At 43.2% G+C, this 21,837-nt stretch overlaps 1 protein-coding gene across 3 annotated transcripts in view; it reads left to right on the top strand.

Annotated features, from left to right (window-relative positions):
• Positions 1–12,164: 12,164 nt before the first annotated feature.
• Positions 12,165–21,837, top strand: part of LOC121704875 (ubiquitin carboxyl-terminal hydrolase 22) — a 36,830-nt gene continuing 27,157 nt past the window's right edge. Inside the window, exons 1-2 of one of the 3 annotated variants that reach the window (XM_042085405.1) lie at positions 12,165–12,617; positions 14,258–14,290. In XM_042085405.1, coding sequence (XP_041941339.1) covers positions 12,498–12,617; positions 14,258–14,290 — 153 coding nt within the window. In that variant the 5' untranslated portion in view covers positions 12,165–12,497. Of the gene's footprint in view, positions 12,618–14,257; positions 14,291–21,202; positions 21,456–21,837 lie in introns of those variants that run through there. The other 2 variants (XM_042085406.1, XM_042085407.1) reach the window with 2 other exon arrangements.

Raw genomic sequence — 21,837 nt, 5'->3', positions numbered from 1 at the left:
ACGGTATGTGCTAGCCTGCCACTAAAAACAGTCTTACCTACTCCAAAGGACACTCGAGGCAAATTCCAGACAATCGATGTAAATGTCTGTGTTGATAGAATAGTGTAAGAAATACAACTACCCTCACATTGCGTTGCAATAGTTATACTTTGTTCCCTAAAGTTGGTAGTAGTCATTTTGCATCTCAGCGGCGGACTGATATTACCAAGGCTACTACTAGGTATCCCCATTGGAGTGCGCTTTACTGTTTACTTTTTGGCGCAGTACTACTAACTGGAGCAAGTATAATTCCGCCGCTGCTAAGACACTAGTCCCTCAAAATGTAATGCGATCGTTGAAATGCAAGGATAGAATAATGTTAGAAATAAAACTATCAATACAGACATTTACATCGATAGTCTGGCGTTATAATTTATTTGCCTTGGGTGTACTTTGGAGTGGGTAAGACTGTTTTTAGTGGCAGGCTAGCACATACCGTTGACTTGCGCTAGCCTAGCACCTGCGAACTCTGCAATTAGAAGGACTGGATGAAACGTGTTGAAAACGGTCTCCACTGATGAATATCACACTTGCTTACTTGGAAATGAGGTCCTATGTCCAAAATCCTGAACCACCCCTTTAACAATTGACATCTTATCTTAGCAAAACTTGGAACAACATTAGTAAAAGCTCTCCTACTCAAAATCCCCTATTTACATCTTTTGAATGTACAAGTATTTGAAGATGGCCAGAGTTCCTGGCACCAATAGGAACACCGTCACAATTAAATCAAGCTGAAGACTTTTTACACAAAACATACCTGATATGGTATTACAAAACTATAATATTTGGCATAAGAGGGAAGGATATGAATGAAGACTAATTTCTTATAGTTTTCTCATGACTTCTGTGTGCTTGTAGTCAGTAGGCTATGTTTGTGTTTGAGAAAACTCCTTTCTACATCGAGTTGTGATTTTTATTTCATAGAATTTATGTAACATTTCTGCCACTTTGTATTATGCTTCACTGGCTTCAAAAGGAGGTCAAAAATTGTTCAGATTGTAACGACTTCAATTACGTCATTGCCCCACTCGTCAGGCCCAACGACACCTTCAGCGTCACCCACCTACTGATCACTTATGGACTGTACCTGTATTCCCTAGATTGCCTGCACCTGTATTGTTTACCTGCACCTGTATCCACTGATTTTCAGTTGTATTTAAACCCCTTATTTGGCTTGACCATTGCAAAGTCTATTGTTCAGTTAAGACAGACTGCACACTAGTTGCTGCTGACTTTTTTTGACTTTTGAACACCTTTGTTAAACCAGTTTTGGGATTAAAACTTTTAAGTTGCCTCACACTTGTGTCACGGACGCTTCGCACTTTTGCCTCACACTTTTCAAGGACGCCACGTCATCGAACTCCGTCGAGCACTGTTCCAATGTAAAGAATACTCGCACCTTACATTCTGAGAATTTTCAAGGATGCATCTGTGGATCCTCAGGTGAACAAAAATACCCATAATCCTCTGTGTTGACATGCACTGGAGCAGCGCCCCTACTAACAGAAGCATGCAGTTAAAAGCGGAAGCACTCAGGCGGAACTGTGGTGACATGTACGTCCACACTAGTGAGTCTGTTCCAAAGTCTGAGAACGCTAGGAAGGCCTCTAGCCTCATCTTCGTAGAACTGAACTTGCATGGAAGCATTCTATCAAGGAAGCATGTTTGACTTTGGGAAACGCACAGATTAGGCCACCAGAGACTTTAGCTAAATGTGAGATGTTTCACTACAGAACTCTGCATGATTATGACTCTTAGAGACCTCTGAAGTTCACCTACAAAAAGGAACCAAAGCAGCCACCTTTGCTCATATAAGGAGATCAGGATGTAAATTGAAGCTAACTACCTATGGCATGTTGCATTGTAAGTTAGCTTTGAGGTAGCAAAACTCAAAGTGTGCCGTCTTAACGTACCGGATCACTATCCACTCGAAGGCAGAGGACAAAAGTGTGTGGAGCAAAATGTCTGCATTTCCAATTTCTTTGTCCCAGCGAGAGTTTTAACAGGTGCGAGAATTAAAAATCCCCATGTTATTTTCCCATAGGAAAAAATCTCAAGATACCGGATCTCCTTATATGGGCAACGATTTTTTACATTTTTTTTGTAGGCGAAGTTCAGAGGTCTATTGAGAATTGGGAGTTGCGTCACACATTTTTAGATCTCGTTCCGATCATGTTGCATTGTAGGTAGGTGCAGCCATTATTGTTGGTACGCGGATCGGTTGCCATGGTGACTTCCACAGAGTACAGCCGGGTTCACATTATACGCGCAGCGTTGCGCTATGAAACCCATCAGTGTCAATGGCTTGCATGCGCAAGAACTGGTCTGCCGTTGCACTGAGCAAAGCGCAGCGCAAGCAGCAATTTGGCGCTTTGCCGCTCTTGCGCGTGCCGCGGTCGAAGCTCAGCCATGTTGAACTTTTACCGCTGCACGCTGCAAAGTATAGGTCTTTTGTGCTGAGCCTGGCGGCAACCACAAAAATCTTTGGGACGTTACCTCAACCAAGAGCAACCTAGCGGCAAGCGCAGCGCATACCGCGCACAATGTGAACCTGGTTTTACATAGGGAGACAGAGCTGACAGCGGTTTGGGATTTGTTTTATTTGCGACCTGAGCTGTCTTGTGAAAAAAAGGGGAAAGCAAAAGAAAAGGGGCCCTGCCGAGAGAAGCTCAATGCAGCGCCAAGCAGCGGTATTTGGAGAAACTTAAAGTGCCCATATTATGACTATTTTCAACAAGTTAAAATAGGTCTATGAGTTCCAGAAAACATGTTTTTGAAGTTGTTTGCTGGAAATAGCTTGTAGGAAACGATTCTTACCTACCTCTATTACACTTTTTCAGTCCCTGTCAAAGTGTGCTGTTTCTGCTGCTCATTACATATTAATGAGCTGCTGCTCACTTACCCACGCCCCACTCCATTAACTGTTACCAGGGTCATTCGTGCCAAATCAACAAATGCCTCCAGCCTAGCCTGACCATTTGCTTCATACTTTATGTCAGTAATGCTAAATATTACCCAACAACTACTGTGCAAAGGTTTAAGTTTGTATCTACATTATTTTCTGAGATATGTAGGCTTAAAAAACAGTTGAACTTGTAAGCTTGGTGTGGAGAGGTGGGGTGTTGATTATGCAACGTCTGAAACACGCCAATTCAAAATCCCCTAACATCTACTACACCTTCGTTTTACATAGTATAGCCCGTAGCTAACACTTAGCCTACCATAATCTCTATGTAAAACGGTTAGCTTGCTAGTTAGCTATCTAACAGTGGAACTTCAGTAGCCTACAACATAAAGCTTAGCTATCTCACCTAGTTGTAGGAAATATGTAAGTGATGGAATTAGAATGAATCCCATGAACAAACAAATAACTCTTACACCAACCTTATTTTGTGCCTTTTATTCACGTTTGTTCAACGATTTAGTAAGTATAAATCCTTTTCCCTGCCCACTTCAATGCAGTTCCATAGGTTTCCCCATTATATTCACGTAACGTAATTGCCCTAAAAGGAGGTGGTGGGTGGGAATATTGAAATATTTCGGCTTGTGACGTCAAAAGCCTTGCCGATTTTGACCAGCTCACCCTGGAGGCTGAAGGCAGGATACATCCAGAAACCCTTATCTCACTCAAAACAGCATGGGTATTTTTTTTTCATGTTTGTATGCGTGTGGAAGCACCAGAGACACACAATAACACATCAAATCCCAGAAAAAGTGTTTTTTTTTTCATAATATGGGCACTTTAAAGAGATTCACAACGTCAACCCTTATGACCTGCCAGCTACGAGAGATCCCGACGCACTGCCCCTCTCATGGGGACATCTTAAACTAGGCCACTCGGTTTTTTGCATTAATGCATACACTCTGCAAGAGTTCAATAACTACAAGACACTGATCTTGAACCCAGGAGCTGTGTGTGTGTGTGTGTGTGTGTGTGTGTGTGTGTGAAAACGGAACTCCTCTGCTCATCCACAAACCTGCGAACTGTGAAAGCAGCGCTCTTTTTTTTACTTGGCCATTAGCTATCGATTCAAACAAAAATACCAAAGCGCTTGTTATTGTAAAAAAAAAGAGAGTATTTTAGGATACCGAGTCAGAGTAGCATAGGCAGGGTGAGCATGAATTGTGGGAGTTTCTAGTGTGCACGTCAGGTCAGGCTGTTGTTAATGGTGGGAATGCACTGTGAAAGATTACCCAATATGATAATAATAATGTTGGGACCTGGTTTTTCAGCCCCCCAAAAATGGCAAGGTTGAAGACTAAGTTCAAATTTAGTATGTGAGGCTTGTCAGTTTGGCCCTTTAGTGGGAGCGCTTCAGTTACGCGCCTGGTGTAGTTTCTCTGTTGAAAGGTCTGTTAGGCTGTCGCTGAAATGCTTAACGGCTCTGTACCACGGAACACGATTAATGGTGGATGGCAGAAGAGACGTGCCATCAATTTCCCTTTTCTCAATTGGAAACAATTGGGCCCTAATTTAAATAAGGTGCAAAGGTGAGCAAAGTGTCTTGTGTACAGCCTGTGGGCATATTGGCCTGACTCACCAATGTTTGCACTTAGAGTCTATCTCGTGGTATTTAATCAGCAAATGTAAGATTATAGCTTTAAGTTAGATGTTGCTCATTGACAGGCAGGCCAGGGCCCATTGGCTTTTGCATATAACAGCATAGTGACAGCAAAGTAACAAACTATCCAAATTAGGGAATGAGGTAGCCTGACGAGCCAGACCCACATTAAAATGTAGGTTCTGTGGACTCACCATTCGTAGTGCTCAGTACGAGGGGCGGGATAATCGGTTGTCTTTCAAATTCCCTCTGCACGCAATAGGATAGCGCTACAACTGAATCCCATGTGTTTTCCCACCAGCAGAGCTAGTTGGCTAGTTCAAACTTTTGCCAACTTTAAAAAAAAGCTTAACTTGTGTCACGCTGTTCGCCAACAGCAACATCGACCTTCTTGGTTTTCAAGTAGCAGGGAATTCACGCTGAATTGTTTCAACTCTGCCATCAATCATTATGTTAAGCCCGCTTAACGACTCTATACACGATGTGATTGGTCCTATCGAAGTTGAATTTTTCCAGCTCGCAAGCCAACGGAGAGTTGCTAGACTAGCCCGGGCAGCAAGTTAAATTTGCTAGAAATTTCTAGGTTTAGATTTCTAGGCTAGGAAAGAGGTCTAACACACACAGAATTCCACTGCCGGAGACAAAAGTTGCAATGATGAACATCAAGTAACACCAAAACCCAGTTAGCACATTGCCAATCTAAAGGATGGCAATCTAAGCATGCCAAATAGAGGGGGGAAGTGAGAAAATTTACATCTTTGCAAAATAAATGCTTCCTCTACTTCTAGAAGAAAGCATATGAGACATTTCTCTAAGGATGGGCTACTTGATGTGTCAGACTGTAGCTCTTTTCACACAGAGATAACGTAAAATTTGCGGGAAGAGGAGACGTTTTTGCCGCATCATGTGTCTGAAAACGAGGTGAAAATGTGCCGGCCTGCTGATCTGTTCACATGATCCGGCATTTTGGAGGCAGGACCAGCTAGCAAATTAAAACGTGACGTGCAACAGGGGGCATGTAGAGTGACAGTCGTAGGCCTTATGCGTGCACCTTCAGATGCAGCAGGTGTGTGATTTTCAAAACCATAGCGAGAACCGACTGCACTTTGGTTAGCTGATGCCCACATTTTTAGTACCCTATAAATGCAAATTAAGTTGCTTTGCATTATAGAGCAGTATGTGTTGATGCTTAGAATGTCGGAATCTTGCAATTGCGTCTTTGGGCAATAAAAAGTAATTTGGAAGGGAAATTGAAGAGAAGCAGGGAGCAGTTCAGATGAAAGACTCAATGATCTTAAACGCAGTAGACAAAGATGTTTGGTCTTCTTAGTCAATTTGCGTTGGGATCTAAAGCAGTGGCATATAGAAATATTCAAATGAGTGGGCACAGAAGAAAAAAATGTGTGGGCAAAGCAAATTTGATTGAACATAAGAGAGGCCTAGATTACACTATATATGAATCATAGGCTTATGACATAAACGTGGAATTTATTGAACGCATTTGATCACAGCTGACAAATTACACAAAACATTTTCAACCGGAGCAAAACAATGCATGAATGTAGCTTTGGCATGTCACATTAAACACAATTGAGACAATAGATTGACCATATTGGACAACTGCAAAGCATTATTATAGGCATGTTTCGTTCATGGCATGAGTGGAACTTATTGAACGAATTTCATCATAGCTGACAAATTACGCAGTCGCTAAACATTTTAAAGGGACACCAGGCAACGTTTTTGTGTTAATTAATCATCTTCGTAATTTGGTATATGGTTAAATGACTCATTACAGGCCGAATGAAGGCTCTCTCGCCCGCCCCTACTGCCTGCAGGAAGAATATCCCGCTTGCAAGTTCGGTGTATCGTACCCGCCGACCGAAGCAGGATCAGTTTACATCCTGCATCCACAGAAAAGAGGTAGGCTAACGAAACGCTAGCGATTATTGCAAACGTGTGTATAATGCCAGAGCCGGCAAAGAAGCAGTGACTCTTGACGGAATATAAAAAGAAAAGGAAAAGAGCTTCAGACCGAGCGAGGGCTCATACACATATCAACACGTACAGGCACTAGGGGGAGCTTCGTAGAGAAAAAGCATCAGACTTGCCTGGTTTCCCTTTAAACTTGCGCAAAACGGCATGAACCCAGCATTGGCATGTCCCATAAAACACAAATTGAAGCAATAGATTGACCATTTGGACAATCCTACTGCAAAGCCTTTTCACAGGCATGCTACGTTTACTGAGTGCTGACCTTTTTTGGAGGGTGAACGTAAACGTAAGCATGATTTTCTGAACTGGGGATTATCACTAATTGTACCCCCTTAACTTTTGACAACTGAAAATAAAATGTGATACAAATACAACAGAACACTTTTCAGTGTGCTTAATCGCCATGTAGCCTAGTCTAGCCTGTTAATCAAATTAATGTATGAAAATAAAGTTGTGCATCATGTTATTGCACGAGAGCAACGTTGCTATTCCCTGAAGATGAGTCAGCTATGTTGACCATTCATCTACAAATGGTTTTCTTATGGATGCCAGAAACTGCATATTACACTATGACAGTTTGTAAGGGTAAAAGCCTGTTGTCGCAAGTTTTGCGCAAGGTCCATAGGCTACAACAAAGTGTTTCTGGAGTGAAACTTTGAATTTAGTCAGGCTTGTGTGATAGAAGAATATGGCCAGAGGCGGACAGAGTACACAGCTTCATTACTTGAGTAAAAGTACAGATACCCTTTGCTAAATGTTACTCAAGTACAAGTAAAAGTACAACAGTCAGATGTCTACTTAAGTAAAAGTACTGAAGTACTTGTTTTTAAAAGTACTTGAGTATCAAGAGTACAAGAGTAGCCTACATTTTCTAAATATTGCATTACTACTGCCACAGTGCTTACATTTATGTACAGAAACGTCCTACATGGAGTTATGAAAAATGTTAATACCTTGGAGAATGTAAAATGAATTGGAAGTAAAATTAAGTCATTTTCATCTTTTTACCATGTTGCCAGGGATAGGCAGTATTTCTAATACATGTATTTAAAATACGTATATATTTCAAATACAAAATATTATTAAAAAGAAAACTATCATTAACTTGTTCAGAAAATTGAAATAGTCTGGCGAGGTGGGGCCCGGGATGGACTTGCTGCGTCTTTATCCATTGTTTCGTCCATGGTTTCGTCTCTTATCTAAATCTAACCATGGAGTTGACTTTGGCGGAAAGCTGAAGGTGATTGCTGATAGGCTGTCCCATAGTCTGGCGAGGTGGGGCCACAGGCACATTCCCGGGATCGTCTATGGTTTTGTCTCTTATCTAAATCTGACCATGTAGTTAACTTTGGCGATCAGTAGCGCCTGCACAATCCAACCACGTTTGAGAGGGAAACAACAAATTAAGGGTTTCCGAGATTTTTCTTTTTTCCTTTTTTTTTTTTTTAGAAGTGGTAACGGGTACTCACGGTTATGGATAGAAATGTAGTGGAGTAAAGAGTATAATATTTGCCTCTCAAATGTAATTGAGTAAAGTCATGAGTACTCCCCAAAAATTACACAGATCCCTCAAAATTGTAATCAAGTACTGTACTCAAGTAAATGTACTCCGTTACTGTCCGGCTCTGGATATGACAAGGCTCTATCTCTAACTAGCTCATATTGAGAAGATTGGATGACGCAAGTAACAGTGGTCTAACTATGGGTAACTGAGGATAACTTGTAGACCATAGGTATAGTTCATTGTCCTAAGTGCTATCTCTGCTATTGCTGCTTTTGTTTGGTCAGATTTTAAATCTCCTGTGGTGGATTGAACATATGTAGTGTCATCAAAACGCCTGTCCACGTCCCCCCTTTCCGCCTTAACGTTTTCACACTGGTGCTGGAACTTATCGATTCGGCAAAATGTCTAGGGTGCTTGGTAGTAAGTTTGGCGAGACACTTCGTCCCGCCGTTCCGCCTCGGCCTATGTGAAAGGACAGGCGTTCCGTGAATATGGAACATCATTTTGCAGGGATTTTGGCAGTGTGAAAGGGCCTTGTGCAACCTAATCAAAAAGACATCCCAACCTACAAGACATTGAGAATAGCTAAGGAAAGTTCAGTGCAACTTGGGGAAATTGCTATAAGTATAAGTATATATTTTGATCCCGTGAGGGAAATTTGGTCTGCATTTTCCCAATCCGTGAATTAGTGAAACACACTCAGCACACAGTGAGGTGAAGCACACACTAATCCCGGCGCAGTGAGCTGTCTGCAACAACAGTGGCACTCGGGGAGCAGTGACGGGTTAGGTGCCTTGCTCAAGGGCACTTCAGCCGTGCCTACTGGTCAGGGTTTAAACCGGCAACCCTCCGGTTACAAGTCCGAAGCGCTAACCAGTAGGACACGACTGCCCCCCTATAACATGCAGAACAATATTGAATATTTGCTGATTGTCAGCAGCCACCTATACAACCACGGGGTATATTTTGCATTATAATCTACTAAATTCAGTAACATCCTTATTGATCAATTAGTATAATGTACTTTTTTGAGCTTTTATTGGCCCGATTTGCGTGACATCCAGCCCAAAAGCATAAGACTGGCCATGGAGGTAGGTTAGATAGATAGATAGATAGATAGATAGATACTTTATTGATCCATAGGGGAAATTCAAGGTCACAGTAGCATACAGACAACATACACACACACATTCAATAACAGCAGAAAAGTAATTAAAAGTATATAATATAAAAAACACAACTAAGCAATAAGGACTGTAGAAGATAAAGAATATACAAAATATACTAAAATACAAATTATACTAAATAAAAACTTAATCTAAATCAATTCTAAAAAACGGTATCCACATAGTGGGTGATTAATCAATCAGGTGCGCTTGCAATGACTGAAGCAGGGACTGAGCCAGTGGTCCTCTGTGCATAAGGTAAGGTAAGGTGCTCTTTGTGAATGAGTGTCATGGTGATGGTGCAAATGAGTAAGTCAAAAAGTGCAACAGTGTAAGAATAAAGTCTATATATCTATATATAAATAACTATATTAAGAAGGTATAAGTGTGGTCACAGGAGGGAGGGGCATGGAGGCTGTGGCATGGAGGGAGGGGTTGTGCATATGTGCTAATAAAGCACGCAAACAGTGAGGCAGAAGACAATGGTAAAGTGGCTAGTGGACAGACAGTTCAAGACATGGAGGAGAGGCAGACAGACCTATTCTTAGTCTATTTCTCCTCTTCCCTTATAAGTGATGCATGAAATTGAGGTTTCAATTCACTCCCTCTCTTGCCTTTTCTCTCTATAACACTATATAGTAGGCTATCATTGATATACTTATCAATACTAAAAATGATGGCTTATAATAATACTAACCCACTCTATATCTCTCTTTCTTCCCCCTTACCTCACTTGTGAGGTAAACCATTACCAGTCATCAGCAATCCTTGTGTTTGGCCCTCATCGCACCTGAAGTTCCATGTATTGAACAACAGTACTGTAACAAACTGCAAAGTTGTCTCAGAATGGTTTTATTGGTTACGCACCAATACACACGAACGTCATTACACAGGCAACACAAAGGAGGTCAATTAAACAAGCACGATACACAAACAGGGTAGTCACATACAATACACGGGGTAAACACATGAGGTACAACATAAAGAAAGACTATACCAGCTAACACATACATGACAAGGTAAACGCAATTACTCATACTAAAACCAACATCAACATTACACACACACACATACACTGCACAGCATTATGGGAGTTCAGTCATGAACCAGCTAGGCTCAGTTCATTACAGTACTTTCTTGACGTGAAAAAATATCTTCTAAATTCACACACATCATATGTGAAATTCGTGGCACAATTCAAACTGGACCAAAAAATAATTGTTATCTCTCCGTTAACTCCCGTTCATATTTTTTGAAAGGTCACATGGACCGGAAGTAGAAGGGCGTGACTTCGGCTCTGAACCAACGGACAGCGCTTCCAGCTTCTTGCCGAGGAAAAATGGCGGACACAAAATACTTGTTCTGGTCGTTTTGGCATGCTGCTGAAAGCCAGTGGGCGGAGTCATTACACAAAACATAATCATTTTATTTTCGCCTAACATAACTTAAATTCGTACATTTTACATTTCTCAAGATTAAAATAGCTCTACACGATTAATACATGTTTGGAGAGGGAACTTAAAATAATCATGTTAAATATAATAAATGCATTTTTGTAAATTCAACAACCCCCATTTCCCCTTTTTTTCAGTGTATGACTGCCCTATCATCGCCTGTTGCTGTCCCCTTGCCCGGACTCCTGGCCCACGCAGCCTATAGTGACCCACTACTTGCCCTACGACAACTCCTAATCCCTATGGACAATTCATTTCCTACACTGGACTATTTGAACGTTCTGACACTAAATAGGATTCATGCATTATCATACTGGTTATGTAACTTGTAACATATACCTCAGGTGGCTTTAAAGGGACACCAGGCAACGTTTTCGTGTTAATTACTCATCTTCGTAAGTCGGTATATGGTTAAATGACTCATTACAGGGCGAATGAAGACTCTCTCGCCCGCCCCTACTGCCTGTAGGAAGAATATCCCGCTTGCAAGTTCAGTGTATCGTACCCGGCGACCGAAGCAGTTTCAGTTTCCATCCTGCATCCACAGCACAGAGGGAGGCTAACGAAACGCTAGCGATTGTTGCAAACATGTGTATAATGGCAGAGCCAGCGAAGAAGCAGCGAAAACCCTTGACGGAAGATGCAAAGAAAAGGAAAAGAGCTTCAGACCGAGCGAGGGGGAGTTTCGTAGAGAAAAAGCATCAGGCTTTGCCTGGTGTCCCTTTAAACACCATGTTCTATTCTGTACACCTAACTAACCTTTGATTTATTATGTATACAGACCTTACTGCCCTGTAACTGACCCTAGGCAGATGGGTCAGGCCCTTGAGTCGTGGATCTACTCGAGGTTTCTTCCTATTATGTATCTCCAATTCTAGGGAGTTTTTCCTCGCCCCTGTTACTCATGGACTATCTCTGAATGTTTTAACAATCTGTGAAGTGCCATGAGTCATGTGTAACATTTTGGCGCTCTATAAGTGAATTGAAATTGAAAACTGGTAAAATAAGTAGGCCTAGCTAGCAGCCATTTGTCAAACAAGTCTCATCTGAAAACAAACCACCCACAGCTCGAGCAATTGATCTATATTTGGTATGATGAAGTCATCTCTACTCCTAAATTGAAAGAGGAAGAGGAATTGATTTCTGAGTTAACTGTCCAACATCACTAGTTGCATATAACGTTAGAACCAATTAAAATCAACCGGAAATGTGGCTTTAAAGTTATTGGTTAACGCTTTGTGCGTCGTCATGGGATATGTAGTTTATTAATTCTGTAGGACCCCGGCAAAGCACAAAATTAAATCACCATTTAACGTTAACGGCCACATTCTTATATTACGCTTTGTATACCCTGCTTACTCTGAAGTCGTGTTATTTCATTAATATATATATGTATTTTTTTTTGTTCAGTTTAAAACTCTGCGTACAGACTGGCAGGTCCAGTGAGTAGGCGGGACTTTCGGTTCTCTTTGCTGTACCGACCATTAAAAAAAATCTGTAGAGTGGAAGTACTGTAGAAGCCAGCTAACGTTAAGCTAGGGCTAACGCCGTAGCCAATTTGCCCAACCGAGGCAGGTATTTTTAGTTAGAAGGAGAAAGAAACAACTAAAAGGAGCACACGCTTCAGATGCTCGTATTTCCTCCTGGATATTTCAATGGTTTCTTTGCGTTGAATCGGAAACCATTCTGGACTCCTAGCTTGCTAGTTGGCTAACGTTAATTCTCACGGACACGTTTCATCATTTAAAACACAAAACCGAATGTTGTTTTTGTCATGAGTCCGGCCGGGTGTTCTCATGTGAACGGGTTTAAAGTGGATAATTGGAAGCAAAATCTTCGAGTCATTTATCAATGCTTTGTATGGAGTGGGACTGCTGAAACGAGGAGACGCAAGGTAAAAAATAATAACTGGCTGGAATACCATTAACGTTAGCTAGCTATCTGAGCTAGCTAGCTAAGTAACCGAATCTAGCTAGCTAATGGGATAAGGAATATCTAACGTTACATACGACGCCCCACACAGTTTGAAGCACTCCACATGTACACCAAAATGCAAGAATGAATCGGTCCTATTCAGTGTCTATCTCAATGCAGTCATCTCTCTCTCTAGCCAACTGGCTAGCTGGTGCAACCACTGCTGAGCCCAGACGGGCAAATACCGTGCATAGGCTACAAGGACACTGCTGGTGGCCAGCCGAAAGCAGGGGTGCTGAGCCTCAGATCATGCCAGAGCCTTCTAACGTTAGCTAGCTATTCAAAGCTAGATAATCTATCAAAGATTGTGTATCATCCATCAGATTGAAACAGACCTAAGCACTGAAATTATTTGTCTTAGGTGGCTAGATCTTGAGAAGCATCTTTGCTAATTGGTGTCGTCCCAAGGACTGCATCTTTTAACGTTAACGTTACTGCTGTAGCAGTAGCAAAATGTGTTGTAGGATTGCAGTGTTGCCGAGTTCATTGCATGTCGGTGGCTGTCCAGGATGCAGACGAAACACGAAAGGAAACATTGACGCTAGTTTGCCCTATCAAGTGAACATTAACAGAGCTCGCTTTATTGCACCCGATGATGTAGAAGAGATGAAGTGCATTATAATTATATTCTAACATCTCATGCAAATGTGTTCGACTTTCAACTCACACAACGACTCATACACCTGAAAACATAGGCTAGCTAACATTGGCTAACCGGATAGCCAAGCGTACGAGCTGCGCGTTGTGAATGGGAAGCACTCCTGTTATCAGGCCGTTTTGACTCCTTGGTGCATGGGTGTTTTCGCACTTCAAACCTCTCTTTTTCATCCAATATCTTGCTACCATCCCCGTCATTCAGTGAGCATAAGCTAATCGTGTCTCATGTGTCCAGTAAATGATGCGAGCGTCTGTTAAGTTGGCACTGTTCATTGACATTTCCTTAAAACACACTGAGGCGGCAAGCTAACGTTCACTACAACGCCCATATTTTCTTCACCGAGGTGATGTGATATACCGCCCTGTTTCTAATGTAGGGAAATGACATGCTTAAAACCGGAGGTGATTGGGAAAGTTATTATCTGTCCACTGTAACACCTATTATATGCCAGCCCGCATTGTTAAGAGATAACACGCACCATTCCCCCCCCCCCCCCTTCAACCCTTGTGTACGTACGCAGCGGCGCACACAACACACTTCACTTTGTTTCGCCATCTGCGCTTAACCCACCCCCGCACTATGACATAATCCGTAGCTGTCGCTCTTGTCCAGTACGTGTCTCTTTCCTCCTGTGCAATTTCAGGGAATTGTAATAATGGCAGTCCAGATCGCATTGCAAGGGAGCGTTGCGAAATCGTGTAGCCACTTGAGTGACAAGCTGCCGTTGTGACATGTTGTTTTTAAACATTTAAAGGTCTTTGACTGTGGGACGTCTGAATGTTTCTGCTAGTAACTGTTACTCTCTTCATGTTGTGCCCTGTAAGTATGCCATGCTTTGTCACAAGCAAGCCCAGCACATCTTAAATGTGTCACACATTTCTATTTCATTGCTGATGGGCTAGGTGCTTCAGAGTGATGCGGGATGGACGACATTGGTGAGTTCAACCCCCTGTTTGCACTGACGACTGTAGACAACTGTAGAGAGGATCTGAACAGGCCAGACAAACGTTCTCTTTCTCCCTCACCCCCCATCCCCCCCCCCCCATCCACACACTCAATTTCATAATTGTGTTTCTACATAACCAGTAAAGATCTTCAACTTGTATATTGACATAGGTGTTTGAGGAGGAGGATTTGTATATGCTAACTGTGATATATTATGTGGAAAGATAAACAATTTGCCAAGCCATATTCAAAGTATCCTGTCTGTCTCAAGGATTGGACACACGCAGTGTTCGTCTTTGTGTGGAGTGTGGTTGATCACCAAGTCTAGCACCTTTCAGTATGACGCTTTTCCATACAATACGATTTCATACCATAACACATACATTACGATCATGTAAAAATAATGGAAGCACTTATGTAGTACACTGATCCATACAGTGACAGATTGCATCTACCCTCAATGTCCTATAGGCTACATCAAAAATACTCATATTAACGTTGTATGCAACTAATCTTCTCAGAATGCCCACGCAGTACTACGGATGCGCAAGGCTACTGAAGCTTCCATGCAATAACATGTGGCCAGTCCCCAATTGTCCAATGTTAATGGGTATGACCAAGCAGAGAGCCTCCCATAGATTCCTCTCCATCCTCCCAGCTTTGTAGAGGGCTGCATTCAACTCGCCGCTAACCTCGTCCGCCAGTCAGGTATGTGTGTGGGCATCTTGCAGCAGGTCTCCTAGGCAACCACCAACGATTGCTCCGAACAGATGGCCATACGCAATTTCTATAAGATTGGCCGCCTATCATTTTAACCAGCTACAGGCATAACGGGCACAATTGATGTTAGAACTGCACTAATTTTAGCAGATATGCTTTACCTTCACTGTTGATTGTTTTTTGTGAGGGAGATGTTGATACTCTGATGACGGACACAAGTACATGGGCCACATAGCTCTTGATATATTTGCCTTCCACCGTTCACATAATTGCCTTGTCGTTTATTCTTCATCAGAGATTATGACATGAAGACTGAGTAAGCATAGTTAATATGATGGCTCATCGGCCATGCTAGCAGCCTTGCGGTGTTTCTGGGGATGTTGTTTTCACAGCCAAAGGGTTGGAGATCTTAAAAGTAAGTTAAATGCACACTCGTTTTTCCCAAATATTAGCATGGCAGTTTTTGTAAAACAAACTTGCAGCCTAGCAGACAGTTCAGGCACGACCACAGACATGGCGAGGACGAGGAGGTTGACATAATTAACAGAGACAGTGAGGCCTCTCTCAGTCATAATTAAACGTTCCTCTGAATTCTCCAGGGTTGCCGGGCCTCTCTCCCTGTGAGCCAGTTTAGGCCATTCTGAAGTGGGACTGCTCGTCTGCTCAGGGTCTAGTTTCTCTGGATTCTAGCGCACGTCCCTGAGCCCTGCATGCGGTCCACCGGAGCCGAGGCATATTCTCTGGGTTCTGATGTAGAATGTGGGTTCTAGTGACTGCAGGATAAGCAGAGGATCCCTGGAGTTCTCTCTGAAGGAGAACAAGGTCCGATAGGGCTGTTGAGAAAATAGGGTTGAAGCAATGTATTCACTATGAGTCACCTGATGAATAAATTTTTAGCCTTCAAACATCCTTGAGCAGTACACTGGAGGGCGTGGAAGATGTCTGCTTGTTTTTCAGGTAGTCGTATTATACCATCATGGGATATTACTGCACAGAGAGAAAGATTATCTTCATGGCTGATTATGATTTGGATCTAAAGCACAGGTTAACAGGATTCGGTGATTTAAATACATTTACCTCCAGCCTGGAAGTTCCTAGACTGAAAATAACACTGAAATTATATTTTAGTTTGTCATTTGTGCTGTAGTTCTGTTGATTAACTGACTTAAGGAAGACAAATAGACTTATTTTTTGGCATACTTTGTCACAATTAGGTTATTCAGCTGCTGTTCATTTAGCTGTGTGTGTGTATGCGTGTGTGTTGGAAAGAAAGAAAGAAGATGGGATCTTGAGAAAGAGAAAGATCTTTGTAATGGTGTGAGCTGTTTGTGTCTTCTGATCATGTGTAGTGACCTGTGTGTGCTCTTTTGTTCAGTCTGGAATAGTGTGTGTGTGTGTATGTGTGTTGTCTGTCTGTGTGTGTGTGTCTGTGTTCTACCCTGTTTTGTGGCTTGCTGAAAGGATGTAGGTTGGCTATCCCATGGCCTATCTACACTGGCTTCTTGCCATGCCTCTGTCTGTCTCTCTCTCTTTCTCTCTGTCTCTCTCTCTCTCTTTCTGTGTCTGTCTGTCTCTCTCTCTCTCTCTCTCTTTCTTTCTGTGTCTGTCTGTCTATCTCTCTCTCTTTCTGTGTGTGTCTGTCTATCTATCTCTCTCTCTCTCTCTCTCTCTCTCTCTTTCTGTGTCTGTCTGTCTCTCTCTTTCTTTCTTTATTTCTTTCTTTCTTTCTGTGTCTCTCTGTCTCTCTCTTTCTTTGTCTGTCTGTTTCTCTCTTTCTGTGTCTGTCTGTCTGTCTTTCTGTCTCTCAATACAATTTTAATTCAATAAGCTTTATTGGCATGAATGTAAATTGTACAGTGTTGCCAAAGCATTCAATACAACAATAATAGTAATATAGATAATAATAATAGTAATACAAATAATAATGATGATAATAATAATAATAATAATAATAATAATAGTAATAATAATGAAAATAACACCTGGCTTTTAAAAAAAAAAAAAAATAATAAAAACTGGAATATTATGTTATTGATCATGTAACATGGGCTGTTCTCTCAGGATCTGAGATTGTATTCTGTCTCTCTCTCTCTCTTTCTGTGTCTGTCTGTCTCTCTCTCTCTCTCTTTGTCTGTCTGTCTGTCTCTCTCTCTCTCTCTTTCTGTGTCTGTCTGTCTGTCTCTCTCTCTTTCTGTGTCTGTCTGTCTGTCTCTCTCTCTTTCTGTCTCTCTCTTTCTCTGTCTGTCTGTCTGTCTCTCTCTTTCTGTGTCTCTGTCTGTCTGTCTGTCTCTCTCTCTCTCTCTCTGTGTCTGTCTGTCTGTATGTTATCAAAGTGCTCTGCGGCTCCCTGAGCAAATCTGGGTGCAGGGTAACGTTATTATGTAACTATTAAAAGATTCCGTAAGTGTTTTTATGCTTGGTTCTGGTTCTTCAGGATAACCTTTTGGTTCTCATCAACAAACACTCCACAGCTTCAGTCTGCGGTGAGCAGCTGGTGACGTTGGGCCCAGAACTCCGGTGTGAGGTCAGCTCGGATCTGTGCGTTCCTTCTGAAAAAGAGGAGAGGACGTGCAGTGAACTAAAGCACAAGGCTGTCCGGCGATCTCAACGTACGCACGTGGGCCAGGGTCTAGAATATGCATTTAGATTCATGGACATAGATGATGACCAGTACTTGGATACGAATGCGTTTAGATTCATGGACATAGATGACCAGTACTTGGATGGTTCGAGGAAGGTCAGAGTGATATTACATTTTTCTCGTCTTACTGTGTGTGTGTGTGTGTTGCTGTGGGAGTGGGCTTTTGCTGTATTTCCAGGAAATCCATTCAGAAGAAGGGAGTTAACCAGAGCAGGAATTTGCTTCCCGTGAGAACGCAAGTGTGTGTGTGTGTGTGTATGTATGTATGTATATGTATGTATGTATGTATGTATGTATGTATGTATGTATGTGTGCCTACCTGCATATGTAGAGTTTTGCTATACTAGTTGACAGTGTCACCCAGAAAAAGCCCATATGCTCCCAGTCACCCGCGGCCGCGGCTTAGCTGTTGCATTCGCTCTCCACGACTCCATGTGTCTAGAGCAGGGCACAGTCTGAACTTACAGCACCTCTGGCTGGAGGAGTGTGTGTGTGTAGTGTGAGAGAGCCAGTGTCTGGAGAGGGTGTTCGGCTGCTGGCTCGCTAAACCTTCTCTGGAATTTTTACATGAACTGTCTGGCAATGTCCTCCAGCTTAGTTCTTCCTCACGCACACCACGCTTCGCACAGCATGACTCTGAGTACATCAGAACAGCAGGCAAACTGATTCAGAACAGAACAGCAGGCAAACTGATTTAGATCAGAACAGCAGGCAAACTGATTTAGATCAGTTTATTCAGAACAGCAGGCAAACTGATTTAGATTCAGAACAGCAGGCAAACTGATTCAGAACAGCAGGCAAACTGATTTAGATCAGAACAGCAGGCAAACTGATTTAGATCAGAACAGCAGGCAAACTGATTCAGAACAGCAGGCAAACTGATTTAGATCAGAACAGCAGGCAAACTCTGATTTAGAACAGAACAGCAGGCAAACTGATTTAGATCAGAACAGCAGGCAAACGGATTCAAAACAGCAGGAAAACTGATTCAAACAGAACAGCAGAATTAAGTCCTTATTCTTGGCTGTGTCAGTGGTAGGACTGTGTCAGGACCCGTGCTCATTGCTCTGCATTGCATAGAAAGCTTTGGTGGATGTCGCTGGAGGGGGGGGGGCGGTGTATAGGTTAAATGTCTGTAATGTGTGAACAAAGTATGTGCCTATGTGTTGACATCTGTAAAGATATGGTGAGTTTAGAGTTTCATTACACAGTTTTCATACCCATCCTGGTCTTTTTTGGTGAACCATTGTGAGTTCAGCAAATTGAGGGGTAAAAAGCTGAAAGACAATTTTGAGAGAGAAGAATGATAATATTAATAATGATGATAATAATAATAATAATATAGAACAATAAAATATATATTGAGATGTGAGCGAGGAGAATGAGCCTTCCAAAAGATGATTCATAGATAGTGAGACCTTTTTTACAGAAACAGACTTCAGTCCCAACACTCAGAAGGCGGTCAGTTTAACACGCAACCAAACAGTCAGAGTGGTCAGTTTAACACTCTGGCCCAAAACCAGCAGGGACTGTGTGTGTGTGTGTGTGTGTGAATGAATGTATGAGTGTAAGAGTGCAATGTCAGCCGTAGACCTGTTGGAAGTGGGGTGCACTCCACTGAGACAAATGAAGCCGGTCACACTCAGCTGAAGAGACCATCCATGCTCCTGTAAGTGGATACACACGAGCAACACACGGCTTTGTGGTGCAGCATTGCACTGCTGTATTCTGTAGTAGAATAGCAGAGATGATAAGAGCATATCTGGACCTGGGGCCCACAAACACACAGAGAGAGAGATGGTGAGAGCATATCTGGACTTGGGGCCGTCATATGGCAGTCATTTTAGATAGATGTATTACAAAAGTCAAATACTTCTTTGATCCCACAGGAGATGTAGGAATGTGTGAGCTCTGTGTGCTTGTTTCTCACACACATACACACACACACAGGCACACAGGCGCTCTTAATAGCTGCCTGATAGACTGAACTAGTTGAGTTGAGTGCTGGTGCATGTGAATTGGTCCATTACAATGGTAGGTGTAAAACAAACACAAATGACTTCCTCCAGCCTACCCAGCAGCACCTCTCTAACGAGCTGTAAACGAGGAGTTAATTAGTCCTGTCGCTTTCTCCCTCTAGACCTCTCTCTCTCACCCCACCTCTCACTACGCCTCCCAGATCCCCGCCGTGCAGGTCTGAAGGCTGCCTCCGCATTATTGGGCTTTCATTGAAATGCCTCTCTTCATACCAGACAAACCAGAAACCTCCTACGCTTATCAACGGGCATTTACATTTTGGCACTGCCAATGTGATGATTTGGCTGATTTAGAAGAATATGAAGTGGCAAATGAAGTGCCAGCTTTTTTTAAACTAGCAGCTGGATTCTCTAGCTTCCCCCCCACACACACACACACACTGTTCTCTGAGTTTACTGAGGCTGACGTTATATTGCACATGTCTGTGAGTGGTCAGGGGTAAGCGAGGTAGTCCGAGTGACCCCAATATTCGGAGGGTCATCAGAGGGTGTACGCGCCGCTCTCTGCGTATGCATGTAATGTGGCCTTGTATCCGCCATGTTTTCTGTAACTACACGGGCGCCAGCCGCACATGGGTGAGCTCCAAACGGGCCGAGTACAGTATGAACAGTCTTTGATGGTGATGATGGGCCTATGCTCTCTGCCTCTGTGGGAGTTGATGTAATGCCTATGTAATCACCATCTTCACAACTTGTTCCTCGTCAGCTCTGTGTTCACACACCTGTGTGTGTGTGTGTGTGTGTGTGTTTGAGGCCAGTAAGCCTGCCCGGTCCATGTGGTGCTGTGGGAGTTGTGCGCAGCTTTAGTGCATTCATAATTTATGCCTGAGAAGGCAGTGCTGAGCGGAATATTCATGAGTGGCGTACTTCAGCACGGCGTTTCTCGCGTCGTTTGTTTGTTTGGTTGGGCGCATGTTTGGGGGATAGTTTTACAATTGAATCCAACCACCAGATCAGTTCCTCACCCCTTTGTTTCTCTCTCTCTTGACACACACACACACACACACACACACCCCTCATCCCAGGATGATGAAAATTGCAGTGGATCAAAGTGAATGAGAAGATGATCACTGCACGTCTAAGCATTGCTGAGCTGTTTCAAAGCAGATAACGTTGCTTTTAATGCGGAGCGCGCTGTCTGGATGAAAGGGAGGAGGAGGAGGAGGAGGAGGGGGGGGGAGCAGGGCCAACTGGAGATGCGGTTAGAGATGGAGGAGTCATGTAAGCCTCAGAGGGAGAAGAGTGGAGGAGGAGGAGGAGGAGGAGGAGGAGGAGGAGGAGGAGGAGGAGGAGGAGGAGGAGGAGGACCCCCCCCCCCCCCCATTCCTCTGCTGTCATCAGGTTCAGATTGTTTTCTTCTGCACTCTTCTGCCTGCACTGAATACCAATTAGCTGCAATGATGAGAAAGTACCTAACCTTTCAAAGCTTGTTGCAGTAGTCCTGCTCTGACATAATGAGCTTGTGTGTGTGTGTGTGTGTGTGTGTGTGTGTGTGTGTGCTCGTCGGGTGGGTGTTTTGGTTGGAGTCTCTGGGCTTTGTCCTCCAGGATTGTTCACACATTCACACACGCCCCCCTCCCCCTTGACTTGCCCATTGTAGAGTGGGGAGCTCACACACGCACACACACACACACATCTGTCCAGCGAGTGAGCGACATCAAAAGCCATCTGCCGAATCAGATGCCAGCCAGTCACTCTCCAGGGGGAGAACGCAGCCAATCACGGATCACAGAGGCTCCTCAACCCCAATTGGTCACTGTGAGTATGTGTGTGTGGAGGAGGGGGGGGGGGGGGGGGTGGGGGGGGTCAGTAGTTGTCCAAAACACACTCCTAGATGTGTGTGCAGTGCCATGTTTGGTTTGTGAGACAGAGCATGATAATTGTCTGAGAGGCTGTGCTCTAATAGGTCCTCTCTGACAGACAGGTGCTGAGCACAGTAGGGGGGGTTTAGATGGGCATCTGGTGTGTGTGTGTGTGTGAGAGTGTAATGTTTAGTCTGACTGCTCCCACCTTTTGTTGTGGTTCCTCGTCCTCTATGCCATCTGCAGTCGGGTGTTGCCCAATACTAACAATATGTATATAGTATACCTATTCTTTCTTTCTCTCTCTCTTCTCTCCTCTCCTCTCCCCCTCTCTTCTG

This window comes from Alosa sapidissima, chromosome 3 (genome assembly GCF_018492685.1).
Source record: "Alosa sapidissima isolate fAloSap1 chromosome 3, fAloSap1.pri, whole genome shotgun sequence".
NCBI classification, from domain to species: domain Eukaryota; kingdom Metazoa; phylum Chordata; class Actinopteri; order Clupeiformes; family Clupeidae; genus Alosa; species Alosa sapidissima.
Note: the sequence above shows the minus strand (reverse complement) of the source record. Positions and strands in the feature narration are given on the sequence as shown.